Source organism: Peromyscus californicus, unplaced genomic scaffold, assembly GCF_007827085.1.
Source record: "Peromyscus californicus insignis strain IS unplaced genomic scaffold, ASM782708v3 Scaffold_7__1_contigs__length_154581171, whole genome shotgun sequence".
Classification (NCBI taxonomy): domain Eukaryota; kingdom Metazoa; phylum Chordata; class Mammalia; order Rodentia; family Cricetidae; genus Peromyscus; species Peromyscus californicus.
Genome location: NW_026294595.1, coordinates 76611789 through 76630487, shown reverse-complemented (window position 1 = coordinate 76630487; position 18699 = coordinate 76611789). Strand labels below are relative to the sequence as shown.

The window sequence follows — 18699 nt, the reverse complement described above, 5'->3', positions numbered from 1 at the left end:
CCAGCACTCAGGAGGCAGAGGCAGGTGCGAGGCCAGCCTGGTCTACAGAGTGAGTTCCAGGACAGCCAGTGCTACACAGAGAAACCCTGTCTCGAAAAACAAACAAAACAAAAAACAAATATAGAAAAAAAAAAAAAAGAAAAAAGAAAAATGAGACTTGTAAGGGATGGATGGGACGGGGTAATGAGAATAGCTCTTGTGATTTCCAAATCCAAACTGAATGGGGGAGGAAAGGTACAGCTCCCTTTTTTGATTCATCTTGGAAGACTTCTGTAATAAGCAAGATTCCCCAAAAGGGAATGGAGATTGTGAGGTGGCTATTGGGAGGAAGGGTAATTCCATGCATACCCTGTAGGTTAAAAATGGGGCCAGTGCACAAAGGGTCTTTGACAAGGAGGCTGGGTGAGGATTATGTTTTTAGGTGAGAAGGTCATTTGGATTGAGGTTTGACTGGTATTTGGGACAAAGGTGTGGTGAAGCCTGTAAACATCCGGGTGGCCTAGAAATTCCTGGGGGCCACTCTGACCTCTGAGGTGGAGCTACCTAAGTCAGGGGGTGGGGGTGGGGGGTACAGAGAGTATTCTCTGCCAGCCAGGAGTTACCTTTCGGCAGATTTCTTGCCCTTAGCCTCTGACGCAGTTGCATGAATTCTGTGCAATTATTCGAATATTTTTATCGTACTTTTCTCATACTTTATGAAACTAAGTGGAAACATGAGTCTTGAAATTGATAATGCCAGGCCTCAATAGTCTCTAGATAAAAATGAAAATCAATAGGTATGCTGAGGTAATGGATCATTGGCTCCATTGGATTTGGGTTACTGCATCCTGAATTGTGAAGGAAAAGAATGCATAGGTACAAAACACTGAAAAGAAATCACCTGAAGGTGGACTCTGAAGGGGTGTGGCTCTGGGCTTTATCACCTTTCCTAGCTCTATGGAGCAGGATTCCTTTGAAGTCATGTAAGTCTGTTGTTTGGGGAGAACATATTTTCAGGAGCCTGTTATGTATGAAATTGAGCAATTTCTTTCATTCTTTTCTTTCTTTTTGTTTTTTTTTTTTTTTGTTGTTGTTGTTGTTGTTGTTTTTCAAGACAGGGTTTCTCTGTGTAGTTTTGGTGCCTGTTCTAGATCTCGCTCTGTAGAGCAGGCTGGCCTCGAACTCACAGAGATCCACCTGGCTCTGCCTCGCGAGTGCTGGGATTAAAGGCGTGCGCCACTGCCACCCGGCTGAAATTGAGCGATTTCTTATAGACCGGAGAAGGACTAGAATGAGCCAGAAGTAGTGGGGAGGCAAAACAGAGGCACAGCAAGCCGCGGTAGGTGCTGCACACGGGGTGTTAAAATGAGTAAAAGTGGTCAGCTGTCCAATGGTCATGAGAAGTAAAGGTTGTTGTGAATTCTTGTTTAATATGGGAGGCTTTCTTGAGAATTATAATGAAGGCTGGGCGTGTGACTCAGTTGACAGAGTGCCTGGCAAGCGTACATGAGGCCCCGTGTCCAATTCCTAACACCCCGGACACCCCGGAAGCCAGGAATGGTGGTACATGCCTGTAATCCTATTTGGCATGGAATTCTTCCTCCTGGGAAGGTGGGGCTGGCATTATTCTTCCCCAGCCTTCTTGATTACTTTCTTTCCTGGGTTCCTCTGACTGGGTTGGGAGGTACCCTGCCTGACGTACACGGTTGACAGGCTGTACCCCACACATGCCTATCCTCTTCTCTGCTCATCTCAGCACCTCCGTTGAGTCCCATGCTGCCCAGGAAAAGCCTATCTCTTTCCTTATCAGAGGCAGATGGCTTGGGATGCTTTCCTCCTCATCCTTGTCGGAATTTTTCCCAAGCCTCATTTTTCTGTGTGCAGCTCATTTCTCTGTGTCTTAGGGGGGTAAAAAATGTCAGCTCTTTCCACTTCCGGATCCTTCTGCCACTTCATTAATGTGCTGTTTTGTCCGTGGCCAAGTTCACTGATGATGTGCCAGAAGGATGTGTTAAGTAACAAGCGGCCCAATGCCAAGTCCCAAGTCATTTCCTAAGGAGCTACTATTTAATGAACTGGTGGTTTGTGATTGGAAGCTGGCTGGCTGGAGGGTGGTAGGGAGAGCCTTGGGGCAGGGAGAGCAAAGTAGAGTCTCGCTATGTCAACACTGCTTAGCAGCAAATGTCTGCTAAGAACCTTCTGGATTCAGGCCCTTGTCAGGGATGGAAATTCTTTGAGGTGAGGTCCAGGAAGAACAGATGCTTAGAAAAGTAATACAGAATAGTTCCCTCTCTCTCTTATTCCCTTTCCCATCCTCTCTCTCCTGCCTTCTCCCCCTCACATCCTTCTCTCTTCCTTTCTCTCCCATCCTTGGATTTTTTTTTTTTTTTTTGGTCTCTCAGAACCTTTAAGCAGGCCTAAGTTCCATAAATGCCAAATTGGCATCTTCTCAGGTCAAGTGGATAGTGGTGGTGTGGGCTTCATAAGCTGCAGGGCCCAGTGCTAAACCAAATGTGGTTGTAGATGGGGTACGGACTTCCATTTCTTTCCCGTGGGTCTGCTGTTGCTACATACAGAAGTCAGGTAACTCTTAAGAAGTCTTTGAAATCTCAACACTGTGACACATAGATCACAGGGTGGGGATGGGGGTGAGGGACAAGGCCCACCTGGGAAATGTGTCACAGCAGTGCCAGACCCTGGTGGGGATGGGTGTCATCATGCTTCTGTTCAAGAATGAGTAGACATGTGTCTAACCCTAATCTCCATGACTAGACCTAGACTTCTACTAACACCAACTCATCTCCACCTCAGGGGTAGGATGACATCGTGGTAGGTCAGGGTGGGGAAGTGTGGGTGTGGCCCAGACACTGGGCATGAAGAAGGCCTGCAAACTCTCCTGGGAGGTGGTGGCTCCAGACTTCCCTGTGCTTTTGTGTTACTGTGTCCTATCATACCTCACAACACACACACACACACACACACACACACACACACACACACACACACACCATACTTCACAACACACACACACACACACCATACCTCACAACACACACACATACACACATACACACACACACACACACACATACACAAACACCACACCTCACAACACACACACACACACACACCGTACCTCACAACACACACACATACTCATATACACCATACCTCACAATACACACACACACCACACCTCACAACATACACACACACCACTCCTCACAACATACGCACACACCACACCTTACAAAACACACACCATACCTCACAGCGCGCGCACACACACACACACACACACACACACACACACACACACTCAGAGATGGCAACTGCAGAGCACTGAGCTCCCACCACAGCACCCTTCCAATGCTAGGCCCTAAGGGATGCAGGATCCACAGGAGTGCAGACATGTGACTACAGATTCACTAGAGGAAGACTCTTGATCAGTGGGGCCCCAGGAGGGGAGTGGGGACAGGAGCAGCCCTGGTGGCTGAACAGAGAATATGGCTGTGGTCAAGTTGGTGTGTGAATGAGAAGGGGTCAAGGCAGTTCTCCAGAGAAGGGAAGCTGGGTGCTGGGCTGCCCCTGAAAATCCTGCAGGATGCAGCAGGCACTGAATGAAGGCTTCCTAGTGGAATCCGAGCTGCATTCCTGTGGGTTGGAATCTGGGGAAGGAAACTCTAACCTAACCTCAGTTACGGGAAGATCAAAGCGTTTGTGGCATGCTTTTCAAGGGGTTTTTAGCTTCTTGGAAAATGGAGCCCCTTAAATATCAGCAAATCTGTGTGTGAGCAGACTATGGCGACCGCAGGCTCCAGGCAGGGAGAAGCAGTCGGTGACCCGAAAGGCTCCTTCAGACCCTACGTTTTTGTTTGTTTTGATCCAAGCTACAGAATTTCCGTGCTGTGTATCATGAGAGACTTCGAAAGAATGTTTTCTGTGTCATTTCCCCCCTAAGCCAGAAATAACTCCCTTTCCTTGGAAACACATATTTTTCCTTCCAGTATCTCCTCGAAGGGAGAAGACGAAGGGCCAGGAAGGAGGCTCTAGGCCGTCTGCTGGAATTTATTCCTTTTGATTTGGGCAAAGGAATTTTTACCAAATGAAGAAAATGGTGACAGATTTAGGGACCCTATGTCACCTCCCCTAGCCCCTTAAAAACATTCTGTTTCTTATCTTGACTCCTTAAAAATACAAAATCATTCTTGTCACCGAAATAGGCAGTGGATTAAGTTCAACAAAGGTTTTCCAAGCACCAGCTCTACCCAGAGTTGTGCTGGGAGTGGAGGACTAAAGTTAGAAGTGGTCCTTGTCCTCCAGGGTCTAAAAGCCCAATGGATATATTCAGTTTGTGTGTGTGTGTGTGGGGGGGGTATGGTGTGGTGTGTGTGTGCGTGTTAGATCCGAGTATTCGTGCATGAGTATCTTCATGTGTCTGTGTACATGTGGAAGCCAGAGGACGGATGCTGGATGTCCTGCCTCTCACTCTCCACCTTAATCCTTTGTGGCTGAATCTCTCACTAAACCTGGAACTAGACGGGCAGACTACAAACCCCAGAGAGAGCCTCCTGTCCTCACCCTCTACAGCGCTGGGGACTTGAACTTAGGTGCTCATGCTCGTCTAGCAAGTACCTCTCCCCTACTGACATATGTCCCTAGCCCTGGAAGTATTTATTAATTCGTGTTATAACAGGACTAATTTTTATTAATGTCCTTTATCATCCTAATTTGCTGCTGCTTCCCTTAGTGTAGCTAATTAGAGAGATGGAACAAGGTGATATAAACCCCTTCTGGAAGGAGTCTTGGTTGCACTTGAATATGTGCCTTGGAAAGGTGACTAAGAGCTTGCCCATTGGTTCTGGAGGAAGGCTGGGGTACCCGTGTTGACATGAGGAGTCTTGAGCAGCACCGAGGTGACGTTCTGAGAACCTCACCTGGACTGACTCAGGAAGTACTAGGACAGATCCTCCAAGGCACAGTGGAATTGGTGCTCAGGTGGAGTGACTGACTGTCCTTTCCTCTCATCTGAGGAATCTTTCACATCCACCTTGGCTGCCAGGCCGTCTAGACCAGCTGACTTCGGCCTGTGTTCTTGCTTTCTGACCCAGAGGCAGGATGCACTCGCTGGACCAGAGCTGGAGAATAGGTTGGGGCTCTGTTTTAATTGCCTGTTCAGGCCATAGTATTTTGTGATGAACAGGTTTCTTTTTTTTTCCCCTCCAACAAAATTGGTATGTTCCAGGATTGTGTAATTCGAACTGTGATTTGAGGTTCATCTGCCATCTTGAAATTAAACAATGGCCAGTTACATTTTAAAATTGGGTCATAGCTGAATCTCCTTGGGATTTTGGAATCTGGATCATGTGTACCTGTCATAGACATGTGATAGTGCTTTTGATAAACTGTGTTGGCACAGAGGTTGGAGAGGTGGCTCAGTGGGTAATGTGTTTGCTGTGCAAGCCTGAGGACCTGAGTTTGAATCCCCAGCACCTATGAAAAAGCCAGGCCTGGTTGTGTGTGCTTATAACCCCGGTGCTGGGAAGGCAGAGGCGGGAGGATGCTGAGGGCTTGCTGGCTAAATGCTCTCGTTGAAAATAGTCATCTTTAGTTTCATCGAGAGACCTTGTATCCAAAAAAAAAAAAAAAAAGAAACCAGTGGAGAAGGGAGACAAGTGCACCCCGCACACACCCATGCATGCCTACACACAGACGCCCCGAATCTCTCAGGACAGTTAAAGTCCTGTTCATCACGGACTTTCTTTACTTCTCACTCCATGGGAAGACGCTAGGCTGTTGCCACCTCCATCACTAACTGCTAAGGATACACAGTGGTATGTGTCTATGGTCATTAGCTTTGGTAACAACTTAATGAAATGCCAGTGGTATCATGATAATGAGGATTTTAAATGTTCCCAACACAAAAAAGAGATGCTAAATATCTGAGATATGCCAGTTACTGTGAGCTCCTCACTACATATTACATACGTGCATTTAAAGGTCACAAATGCACAACTATTTTATGTGTCCATTAAACTTTTAAAATATGGGGCTGGAGAGATGACACCTCAGCTAAGAGTGCATACTGCTCCTGCAGAGAACCCAGGTTCGGTTCCCACCACCCACATTGGGTGACTCACATCTATCTACCTGGAACTCCAGCACCAGGGGATCTGATGTCTCTGGCCTTTGTGAGAACTGTACTCAGGTGTTCACACTCCCCACCCCACCCCCACAGACATGGGCACATAATCACAAATAATAAACATACATTTTTAAAATTAAAATATATTAAATAAATTGAAAACATAAATAAAGTAATACAATTAGTGAGGAAAAAAGAAAAAGAAGAAAGCTAGTGAAAGCTAGGAGGGGCTGGAAGCACATACCTGCTATCCCAGTTCTCAGGAGGCAGAGGAAGGAAGGTTACAAGTTTGAGACCAGCCTGGGCTACATAGGGAGACCCTGTCTATAACTAACTAACAAACTAGATAAATATGTAAAGTAACTGAGCAGGACCTGAACCTGTGTGGCACTCACATTCTTCGAACTCAACTACACACACTGCTGTCATCACTGAGTAGTTTTTGTGTCAACTTGATACAGACCGGAGTCATCGGAGAGCAGGGAACTTCAATTGAGAAAATGCCTGCATAAGATTGGACTGTAGGCAAGCTTTACTATAGGGCATTTTCTTAATTAGTGACTGATGAGGGAGGGCCCAGCCCATGGTGGGTGGTGCTGTCCCTGAGCTGGGGGTCCTTGATTCTGTAAAAAAGCAGGCTGAGCAAGCCATGAGGAGCAAGCCATTAAGCAGCACCCCTTCACGGCCATGGCCTCTGTGTCAGCTCCTGCCTCCAGAATTCTGCCCTGTTTGAGTTCCTCCTGCCTTGATGTCCCTCAATGGACTGTGACTCAGGATATGTAAGCCAAATAAACGTTTTCCTTCTCAAGTTGCTTCGATCATGGTATTTCAGTGAAGCAGGAGGAACTCTAACGAAGATAACTGTATTAGGAACTTGGGTTTTATAAAAAGCGGTGTGAGGAGAGTGTTGGGTTTTGTTGTTTGTACACCACCTTGCTGTCTACTTCCTCCAGGACAGAGCACAAGTCTTTGATAACCTAATGAGGGAGACCTGGAGAGGTACCAGGCCATCAGTGATCTCAGAGTTTCTGTGACTTCCACAGGGTGGTTCTGTGTGTTAGGGACACAGCGCAGAGTGAAAAGAGCTTAGCTTTCAGAACCAGAAAGGACAGTTCCCACTGTCTGAGCTGAAGTGTGACGATTCACATTCTCTGACACATGCTGGTTGCAACAGGAAAGAGCGTAGCCTGGCTCTCTCTACAGCTCTCCCAGGCACATCCTGTTGTTGATGGAGACATGCTCACTGCTGCCCCAAGAGTTTGCATATGATCTCTTTCTACTGTGTCAAGTGTAAGAAACCCCAGGTGTGAGAAACCCCACATTTATTCTTTTTAAATTTTTTTATTTATCTTTTAATTGTGTGTGTGTGTGTGTGTGTGTGTGTGTGTGTGTGTGTGTATAAGTATGTGCACAATGAGAGCAGGTACTTACAGAGTACCAGGCAATTGTGAGCCACAGGATGTGGGCACAAGGATTAAAGCCTGGGTCCTTTGGAGGAGCAGAGCCACTGAGTCACCTTCCCAACTCCCTGAAATTATTTATGTATCTATTCTTTTGAGATGGGGGTCTTCCTTTGTTGCCCTGGCTGTTCTAAAAGAATTCACAACGTAGACCAGGCTAGCCTTGAACTCACAGAGATTCACTTGCTTCTGCCTCTTGAGTTCTGGGATTAAAGGCATACACCACTACACTTGCCTTTGAACTTATTCTTAAGAAGAAAAAAATCTACTTCTTTTTAATTTCCTATTTGCCTAGGCTCTCCATGTGGGTTGAAGCCATCCAAGACCTCGAGGACACTGGGCTCAACAGCGAACTGGGCTGGGCCCCTTCTGTGCCTCTTTAGTTTGAGAGTTTGGGTGGCGACTACGTTCGGCTTTTGGCTTACTGCCCGTTGGCTGTGTGGTGTCCCACAGTCTTCCTCTGAGTTCTTGCCCTTCCAGGAGGACAAAGGGCCTCTTAAACGTCAAGGCCTGACTGGCCCAACAGGCCCGCAAAGTCTGCGCTGCACGTTGGAATCGCAGGAGGGCTGGCCACTCCGCCTCAGAGTCTCCCAGCTCTTGTGCTCTTTGTTCTCTTTTGGCAGAACCAGCTTCTTGCAAAAGGACTGTCCTTCGTGGAGGAGAAGATCAAGGAGTGTGAAGGCAAGTACGAGGGAGGCCCTGGTGCCCGGGCCGTGACTCAGCGCACCCCCCATGTTTGCACAGCTGAGATGCTTGTGTCCGAAAGCAGCAGACTCCCAGTGAGTGAGTCACTCCTGCTTCTTGCTGCATCCAGGGGTCTGAACCAGCTGCCCCCGTCTGTGCCACCCAGACGGCCTTTGCAAACCTGGATTGGGATGGGGTGATGTATTGGAGACCTGGGTAAGGGGTTTACACGGACGTGTCCGGGTGGTGTCCTTTGAAGGGATACAGGCAGATGCTTAGCATAGATGCTGCTGGTTGCTCTGGTCTGCTCCAGGCTGTTCCCCATCCACGGTTGCAATATGTTTCTTGGAATCACAGTAGACAGAAGTGCTCCTTATTTGGGGGAACATTAGGACCATCCAGCTCCCACTCAATGGGATGTGGTCTGAAAGATGAAGAGAAGTTTCCTGGTCTGTCTGTGGTTTTAGAATCCAACTGACGGAATGGAAAGAAACTGACTGGAGAAGGGAGCTGGTCTCAAAGGAAAGAACTGACTTTGAGGGAAAGGGTTTCTGGGGACTCATCTTAGCTTGTTCCTTAGTTTTCTATTGACTTTTTCTCCTTCTCTCCCCACTCCTCCCCTCCTCCTTCCCCCCTCTCTCCCCTCCCTCCCTCCCTCCATCTCTCTCTCTCTCTCTCTCTCTCTCTCTCTCTCTCTCTCTCTCTCTCATCTCAGGCTGGCCTCATATTTCCTACATGGTGCAAGATGACATAGAATTGATTCTCTTGCCTCCATCTCCCAAGTGTTGGGATTAGAGGCATGCAACACCATTCTTGGTTTATACTGAGCTAGAGATGAAACCCAGGGCTTTGTGCATACCATATAGGTACTCTAGCAACTGAACTACATCCCCGGCTCAGATTCTCATTTTAAAGTTATGAAATGGGGTGAGGGCTTATATATATATATATGGGCCATATAACACCATACTCTGCACACAGTCAGTCTATCTGTTCTTTGTGTTCTAGCCCAATGATCTTAGTTTAGGTCATGGATGTTCAGACTCAGACTTCATATGGCCATATACTGGAGTACATGACTTCAAAAACATTATGACATGTGACAGCATGTATGAACCTTGAGGACACTGTGTCCAGTGAAAGGCATTTTTACACACGCTTGCATACACATGCACACACATTTTTTCTTTCACATTTAGGCTGTGGTTTTTGTTTCTCTTGTCTGTAAATACCCATTGAACCATGTAGTTGGACTTTCTTTGGACCACCAGCCCTCAGATAGTGACACAGAGACTTATTGTTAATTATGAAAGCTTGGCCTTATTGGCCTTATTTAGGCTTGTTCCCGACTAGCTCTTATAACTTAGTTAACCTGTTTCTGTTAATATATGCTCTGCCACATGCTTCTTTATCTCTCCTTCATCTTGTATGTCCAACCCCTCTGTGTCTCTTTGGCGAAATCCTGGTGCCTGGATCCATCCCCTGAGTTCTTCGCTCTGCCCGGAAGTTCCGCCTAACCTCCTGCCTAGCTGTTGGTTGTTCAGCTTTTTTATTAAACCAATCACAGCAATATATCTTCACACAGTGTACAAATATCCTGCAATAAAACCAGGGCTTTAAATTCTTTGAAACTAGGGCTGGAAAGATGGTTCATCAGGTAAGGATGCTTGCTGTTCTTGCAGGGAACCTCGGTTCAGTTCCTAGCACACACATCAGGCACTTAGGAGTGAGTTCCTGTAACTCCAGCTCCAGGAGATCCAACTCCCTCTTCTGGCCTCCTTGAGCACCTGCACCCATGTATGCATGTGGTTCATACACCACACAAACACAACATAAATTAATCATTTGAAATTATAATAAAACATATGATATAAAATGTCCCCCTGTTACCACCTCACAGTCCACAGCACTAACTTTTCTCATCTCTATGTTGTGGCCTCCAGTTCTTCACCTCGAAACTGGAAATTCCATACCGTTGAGCACCCATGTTTTTGCAACCACCATTCACGCCTTGCTTCCAGAGTTTTGACTAAGAGGGATCATACAGTAATTGCGTTTTTGTAAGTGGCTTCTTTTACTGGATGTAATCTCCTCCAAGTCCGTATGTGTTGTCACATGTCAGAAGATACCATGTGTTTTTGAAGTCATGTACTCCAGTATATAGCTAGATAACATTTTATTCATCTGTTCATCCGTCAGTGGTACCTGTTTTGATCAGAATTTAGTAGTTCTTTGTATCTGGGAGTCAGGTTAGTACACAGATGTGGAAGGTAGCCCTCCAGTCAAGGGAGGGACAAGAACCACTTGTTCCTGGCCACTCCGCTTGTATGTCTATCTTCTGGGGCGTTATTATAGCTCCTGGAAATGTGTAAAACCAGCTCTATAAAGCAGGCATTGAGAAGAATTAGATGTCCTTAAATTAGGAAGGTGGAAGGATGGATATAAGTGACCATCATCAGAGATGGACTCAAGAGTGGAAACTCAGAGATAGAGCTTAGATGGGATGACCAAAGTTCATCCGAGATTTTGTGCTTGTAAACCCAAAGCACGGACCTGGTGATGCATTGCAGGCATTCCCACGAGACTTCCTAGTCTTAGGGTTGTGGTGTTGGAGCCCTTTCTGTACACAGAACAGGCACAGAAGGACATGTAAGACACATTCTCATCTTCAGACAGAATGATTCATAGATTTCATGTATTAGAACTTCAAGAATAGTTTTGTTTGGTTGAAAGGGCTCTCATGTCACAAAAAATAAAATTTAAGAATGACCAGGATGCCCTGTGCCATTCCTAGGTGAAGGTCCTCTGGCACTTCCCACTTGTACTTGGGTTTGTTACTGTGTTCAGCCGTCCTGGACAGCAGCTGCTGGACAGGAGACTCCATGTTGTCAGTCTTTCCTACAGCTGTACTGGCCTTGCTTTTCAGGATGTTTTTGATAGCAACCTGTGTGCTGCTGCCGATCTGATTCCTGGGGTATATCAGAGGGCAGATTCGATGACAGACATCTAAAACTTTCCATTCACACCTTCACCTTTGTAGGGAGCTGACTCTGACTTGTGGACTATTTCTAGACATGAAGCTACCTGTTTCCTTTACCTCTTTCTTCCTTTGTTGGTCTGTGCCTGCTGCTCTGACAGAACACTTTTTGGAACCTTCTTTCCTTCCTGACCTTCATAGCCATCAGTCAGATCCAGCCTCCCAGCACGAACCTCTCAGCTGCAGGGTGGAAGGACTCATTTAAGCATCCACGAGGCCTCCATCTTAGCATGGAAGTAGGCACAGCCCAGCATCACAGGGTTCTCCCTCCTTCCCTTCATTGTAAAAGGCTTCAGGTAAGGGTCGTGAACAAAGCCACCAAAATAGCCTTCATTCCTCTTCGGGGTTCAGCTTGGATTTAGGAAAACAGATGACCCTTTGATTCCCCTGCCTCATCCCTGCCGTGCATGAGCATTGCGTACATCTGCAAGGTGGTTCGGTGTGGCTGATCAGTCACTTATTGGATGCCAGGTCCTTTGCTAGACGCTGAGGCTGCTAACCTGGAAGTGAGAACAGATAAGAATCAAGTCACCATGTATTAGTACGTCAGTTGCGTGTGAGTGGTTGGGTATGAGTGTAACCAAGACTAGTACTAGTACTACTAACATACACAGGAGGGGGTGTATGTATGTTGATTCACTGGAGGAATAAAGTGAGACTGTAAAAATAAAATCTGAACCGAAACAAGGAGGATTAACAGGCACGTTAGGCAAAGAGGGAGGGAAGGAGAAGTCTGGACAGAGGAATTATCATAGGCAAAGGCTCTGTGGTCTGAGGAAGCCTGGTGAGTATGAGGGGCTGAGATCAAGCCTGCATAGTCACAGTCCAAAGACTGAGGGAAATCTAGCTGAGGATGAAGACACGGGAGGAGGAGACAGAGCCTCGTGGTTGTGTAGTCCACATTGTAGAAGTGTCCTTCTAAGAGAAAACAGGAAATGTTCCTACTCACTAGAAAGGCTTACTGACTGGAATGTCACCTATTTGGGTCAGATAGGAACCTCCTGCCCCTGAGAGACCTGGCATGTGCAGAAACCTACACATTTGGCACTTGCCATTCCTTGCCATGAAGGCCTTTACCTGGTGGTTTATTGATGTGTCTGGCTTGGTGCTCTGCACCTAAAACATAAGAAGGACAAACCTGGCCCAGGACAAACCTGTCTCAGCTTCTCAAGTTCTAGCCTGGGACAATTCCAGCAACGCTTGATGAGTGCTTTGCCGGGGAAGACAGAGCATGGCACCGGTCTGCGTCCAGCCTGACCTCCCAGCAGCTGCTGGCGACCAGCTATGCCCTTGTTCTGTGCTTTCTCCCCAGCTACTGCCTTTATTGGCCATTAAATTAATAGACGGGAGACACTAAATGAATCTATCAAGGTTCGTTCCATGGAACTAGTGGTGTTTTGCCAAACACATCTCTGGGTGTCTTGTCTTGGCTGACCCAGTTTCTCTGCTCAGGATGAGCAGACAGTAGCCCATAAGCTCTGGTATCTAGGTCATTAAGCAGCAGCTACTTCAACCAGGCCCTCTCCTCTCACATCCCTTCAGTGGCATGAGGTGACCTGTGTACTTTAGCCTGTGGGTGGCATTTGGCTTCCTGGTGCCAGGGGTGAGCAGGCACCATCAGGAGGTGCCTCCCAGCTATGGTGCAACAGTGGGTGAAGGTGATACTGTAGATCGTCTTACTGCTTCTCACCTGACAGCTCAAACCCAGAATCAGGCCAAGGTATGTAACTGTGCCAACGGAGCAGTGTATAACTGTGCACACAGATCAGTGTACAACTGTGCAAACAGCAGTGTATAACTGTGCAAAAAGAGCAGTATATAACTGCAAACAGTAAGTGTAGAACTGTGCAAACTGTGCACACAGATCAGTGCACAACTATGCAAACAGCAGTGTATGACTGCAAACTGATCAGTGTACAACTGTGCAAACAGCGGTGTATAACTGTGCAAACTGATCAGTATACAACTGTGCAAACAGCAGTGTATAACTGTGCACACAGATCAGTGTACAACTATACAAACAGTAGTGTAGAACTGTGCAGGTGTAGAACTGTGCAAACAGAGCAGTATATAACTGCAAACCAAAAAGTGGATTAACAAGTGTGCAAATGGAGCAGTGTATAACTGCAAACAGCAGTGCATAACTGTGCAAACAGCAGTGGATAACAAGTGTGCAAATGGAGCAGTGTATAACTGCAAACAGATCAGTGTATAACTGTGCAAACAACCTTCAAAACAGTCAGATAAAGACCATGAGGTCAGGGACCCCAGCTTTGCCTTTGAGCTGTGTGTTGTTAGTGTAGGTCCTTGTGGTTTCTGAGCCTGTAAGATGGGGTAACAGGGCCTACTCACATCGTACTGATCAGTAGTTTAGCACAGTGTCTGAAGATGCTGGAAACACTCGTGGATATCAATTGTCATGTGGTTGTAAACTTTCACCTCCCTTTTCTGAGTTTGGGGATAGAACATTTGTGTGTTTCCAGTTGAGGCTTCCCACTTGAATTTTGCTATTAAAAAAAAAAATCCAAGGTCATTTTCTAAATAAGAAGTTGACTTGGCTCACTGATTTGGAGGCTCAACACTTTGGTGTGTCTTCTGGTAGGAGCCTCATGATGGGTGGCATTGTGGTGGTAGGCAAGTGTGGAAGGGATCACATGGGAAGCCAGGAAGCCAGAGCAGAAGCCAGAGACCAGCTCTGTGGAGGCCCATCAGAGCAAACCAATCTGAGCTTGCTTTACCCAGCAGGGCTGCATAAGGAGATGATTTGATCAGGGGTGTGTTTACCAGGTGTTTGGAAGGGTCTACACTTGGCTGTGTGGTGTGCTTTGATCTAGCAAGGGGGCATTGTTATAAAAAGCCCTTTTGAGTAAACAGAAAAGACCATTGGGCATTGACCCAGGTCCTCCCAAAGCTATCCTGTGTTTCTGTCTTTCTCCTCGTCGCTATCTTTCTATCTAATATTTTCTTATCCCTCTCTCCTTCTCATAAGAACCCTTGAAAAGGTGGGAGCTGGCCTCCCACACAGCTCATTTTCAAAACCCTCACCAAAAGGGCCTCACTCTGCAGCCTGACACTAGTCTGTTCCAAGGTCAGGGCTCCCAATGACCTCTGACTGGGTCATAACTCTTAAATATTCTCTTCCGCCATCCTTACTATAGAGCACAGGCTAGCCTCAAACTCACTATACATAGCCCAGGCTGGCCTCAAACTCATGACCCTTTTGCTTCTACCTTCCAAGTACTGGGATTGCAAGCATGCAGCCCCACTCCCCACCCACCACCCTGGGGCCTGAGCTTCCACCATGTGAACCCTGAGTACCACTTCATGGAACACTGACTGCTGTCATACTTGGTGGCTTAAACACCCTCTCACTGGTCCCGCAAAGGCTGTTCCTTAATTTACATTCAGGATCTCACCAGTGATGTTGGATTTCAATTGCTGTGTGTATCCTTCGAGGAAATCTCCTGTTGGCCTTAGCAGGGACAAAGATCCTGGAGCACTGAGGCTATGATCTCTGGGTGTCAGCAGCTCTGGGCTACAAGTTCCCCAGTGTATGCAGCTTCACATTTGAGGAGGAGCTGTCCTGTGGCCTCTCCTGGGAGTGATGACATTTTCTCTTCTTTCTCCCATCTTCTCTCCCCTGTGTAGGTGACAGTCGGATTGAGGTTCTGGCTGAAGTCTGGGACCACTTCTTCACCGAGACTCTCCCCACCCTGCAGGCGATATTTTATCCAGTTCAGGTTAGTGTCACTAGCATGCAACAGCTTGTCTCTTCCACTGACCTTGGTGATCAGGCCTCTTGCTAAGAGGGGGACAGTCTAGAGGTGGGCACCTTGGTGAGAAAGGGTGCTGGAGGGTTTCTGAGGACTCTCTGGGTCTATATTTAGCCCCCAACTTCAAGTGAAGAGAGTCTTATATATAACCAGCAATTTGAAGGATCTTGTTGGCCTTGTGGTTTGGATGGTATATATACTGAGCAGGGTGGGTTTTCTTTTTCCTTCTCCTCCGTTCTCACTCCGCCTCTCCTCACTGGCATTCTCTTTGAAGCGTAATTTTAAAATACTTTATTAGTGCACATTGATCAGAAAGTCTTGGTTCTTTCGGATAGCTTCACATGTGTGTCTAATGCACTTTTATCATATTCACCCCCTTATACTCTGCTGCCCACCCCCACTCCCACCTCCACCCCGGTCTCCTTGAAACACATTTTAAGCAAGTTACTGTTGTCTGGAAGTCATGGGGAAGGATACCGTTCCTTGCTGTCTGTGATGGACTCTCACCGAAGACCTGCATGATCTAACCGTGCTGGGTGAGGAGTGGGGAATGGGCAGGCTGGAGTTCTGCAGTGTTAGTTCGGGGGTATTTAACTTTATACACAGCACCATTCAGTCCCTGAAAAGCGTGGGATTGGGATTTAGGGCTGGAGAGATAATACAGCAGTTAAGAATTTGTAATGGTTTTTAGAGGCCCTGGGTGCAATTCCCAACACTCATGTAGAATGGCTCACAACTGCCTGTAACTCCAGTTTCAGGGGAGCCAATGCCCTCTTCTGAACTCCATGGGTCCCTGTACTCATAAGCATAAGCCCCCACAGAGACACAAGCCTATACATATAATTTAAAGTAATAATGATAATAAGTGTCTTTCTAGAGTGTAGGAGTTAGGGAAGGCTATTCGACAGTGAACAGCTTGCCATGGCAAGCATGAGGCTCTGAATTCAGATATTCACCATCCATTTAAAAGTCAGTGGAGCCGGGCAGTGGTGGTGCATGCCTTTAATCCCAGCACTTGGGAGGCAGAGGCAGGCTTATCTCTGTGAGTTCAAGGCCAGCCTGGGATACAGAATGAGTTCCAGGAAAGGCGCAAAGCTACACAGGGAAACCCTGTCTCAAAAAACCTAAATAAATAAATAAATAAATAAATAAATAAATAAATAAATAAAATAAAAGTCAGTAGAGCCACACATCCTAACCTCAGTGGTTGCAGGAGACAGGCAGGTCTCTGAACCCTGCCGTCCAGGCAGTCTAGTTTAATTGGTGAGCTATTCCTCTCCCAAATTGCTCTCACATACCTGCAGCTTGCTCACATTCCTCTCCCCACCCTGGGGTTAAGGCTTTTTTTTTTTTTTTTTTTTTTTTTTTTTTTGGCTGGTCTGGCTTTGTTGAAGGGTGAGTGTAATAAGCAGACTGGAAACTGAGCCACCAGCAATGGTTGGAATTTCCTCATTCCACAGCGAAGGCCCCAGGAGATTGCTTGCACTCACGGTGTTTTAAAGGAGTATGGGATGCCTTGTGCTCCATACCCAGTATTTTAAAATGTTGTTTAGTGATGTCACTTCCCATTGCAGACTTGCCTCTCACGGCTCCTGCAACACAGTGCATGTAGTAGCCTGTAGCCCATTCCTCTCATCAGCCTCAGTCTGGACCAGTGGGGCTGGAGACCCTGCAGCTTCTGCCCCCACAGATACCCTTTCCCTTGCAGCCGTCGCCCCTTAGCGAGCAGCAGGTCCTCAGAGAGAGACCTGAGGGTAGGGTTCGCCGATGTAGCAAATAAAAATACAAGGTGTTGCCTTAACTTTGAATTTTATATAAATGTCAAAGAATGGATTCTGACACACGTGTATATGAAAACAGAATTTAACCGGTATCTTGTGTTTGATCTGTTTATAACCAAAAGGAAAGGGATGTGCAAATGAGGGTCCTTTGTGTAGCAACTGCTAGGACGTGGTGATGGCTATAGAATGGGTCAGGATGGGCATGGAGGGGCTCAGAGCCAGGCAGGAGCACAGTCCTCCAGACCTAGGATGGTTCTGTTTTGAGTCTCTTAAAAAGCAGTCAGATCTGACAATATGAAATATTGCTCATTTCACTTTTCTCACCCCCAGTAACTAAGTGGCCCTCACGCCCTGGCCACTTTCTTCCCCTGCTGACCTTGAATGGCATCTGCCTGTGCAGACACATTTTATTTGCTAGCTGAGACTGAGTGGGAGAGGCATAGATTCAAAGCAAAGGGGGTGAGGAGGGCCTATAACACATGTGCACCAAGGTAGAAGGCATCCAAAGTGGGTGGCCTGTACATTGGATACCATGGAGGTGATTTTCTATTTCAAGGACAAAGATAGACTTGCTTTTGCTTTTGAATGAGTAGGTGTCCTTTCTCTGCCGTATCAGTCTGAGGACACCCCAGGGCCCTGGTTAATGGCTGTGAATGGAAGTCCCAGGAAGCAGCGATTGACTTGTGTCTATTGGAGTAAACTGGGCACCTCATGTCTCCCTTCCAGTGCATTTCCTGACAGTCCGAGAAGACAGATTTTGCCTGTGGAAAAGCCTTTGTGGCTGCTGGGGCCATAGATGTAAAGCTCTCCATTGCAGCCTGGATTGAAAGTGGTTCAGTAAGAGAGGCTGCCCTAATTGTCGGGATCTGTTTTTCTCTGGCCTGGCCAAGCCGGTGGGTTTGGAATGGGTTGCTCTTTGAATGCCCACCATTTGTCCACTTCAACAGTCATCTCCATCCCCTCCATTGTGTGAGAAAAAGTGCTCTCAGATACTCACTGGGAGCGTGAGTCGGCTCATTCTTTTGAGAGGCTAATGTGGCAGTATCCAGAAAACATGTGTGTGCCCAGGTGTGTGTGTGTGTGCGCGCGCGCAGCGCGCGCGCGCGCGCGCATGCGCACCTGCACACATGTACATGTGTGAACATATATGTAGAGGCCAGAGGCCAATGTCAGGTGCCCTTCCCTTTTTGAGACAGGGTCTTCCCAAGCTTGTTATTTCACTGATTTGACTAGACTATCTGACCCGGAAGTCCTAGGAATCTGCTTGGCTCTGCCTATCTGGTTTCGAGATTACAGACTGCCTCTGGTCTTTTGAATGTGGGTTTTGGGGGCTAAAACTCAGGTCTTCAGGCTTGTTCAGCACTCACTTTAACGCACCATCTCCCCATCCCTTTTTAAAGGTGGTTTTGATAGTGTCTGTTTCTTTGAAAGAGTGGTAGCAATCCGGATACACTAACCAAAGTGTCCAGAGAATCATGGATAAACATGTTTACTACAGCATTGTTGTAGTATAAAAGGCGTTTTAGTTGAAGAAATGGCAGTTAGAGTATACTCACTCACTAGAATACTGTGTGGCCTTAAGGTAATATGGGGCAAGGGAAAAGCAAGGTGAGCTGATATGCAAAGATGTCCAAGTTAAACTAAGCTAAGTAAAGGCATGCAAACTGCGGTCTCTATGTGTGTTTAAAGGTTATGTGTGTAATTTTATAGAGGTAAAAACTTTGTAGAAAAATCCAGAAGATAAATACAAGCCTTTGAAGGGTGGTTTCTTGTATAGATATACGGAAGGTGACTTCTGCTTGCCCGAACCCTGTCCTAACTGAATCATAGCCTAGAAATA

The 18699-nt window shown here is 46.8% G+C and overlaps 1 protein-coding gene across 12 annotated transcripts in view; it reads left to right on the top strand.

Annotated features, from left to right (window-relative positions):
- Prr5l (proline rich 5 like) overlaps positions 1–18699 on the top strand; it is a 190133-nt gene that overhangs the window by 149687 nt on the left and 21747 nt on the right. For all 12 annotated transcript variants that reach the window (XM_052726439.1, XM_052726431.1, XM_052726430.1 and 9 more), the window contains 2 exons: positions 8208–8265; positions 14954–15045. In XM_052726439.1, the coding sequence (XP_052582399.1) occupies positions 8208–8265; positions 14954–15045 (150 nt within the window). The remainder of the gene's footprint in view (positions 1–8207; positions 8266–14953; positions 15046–18699) is intronic.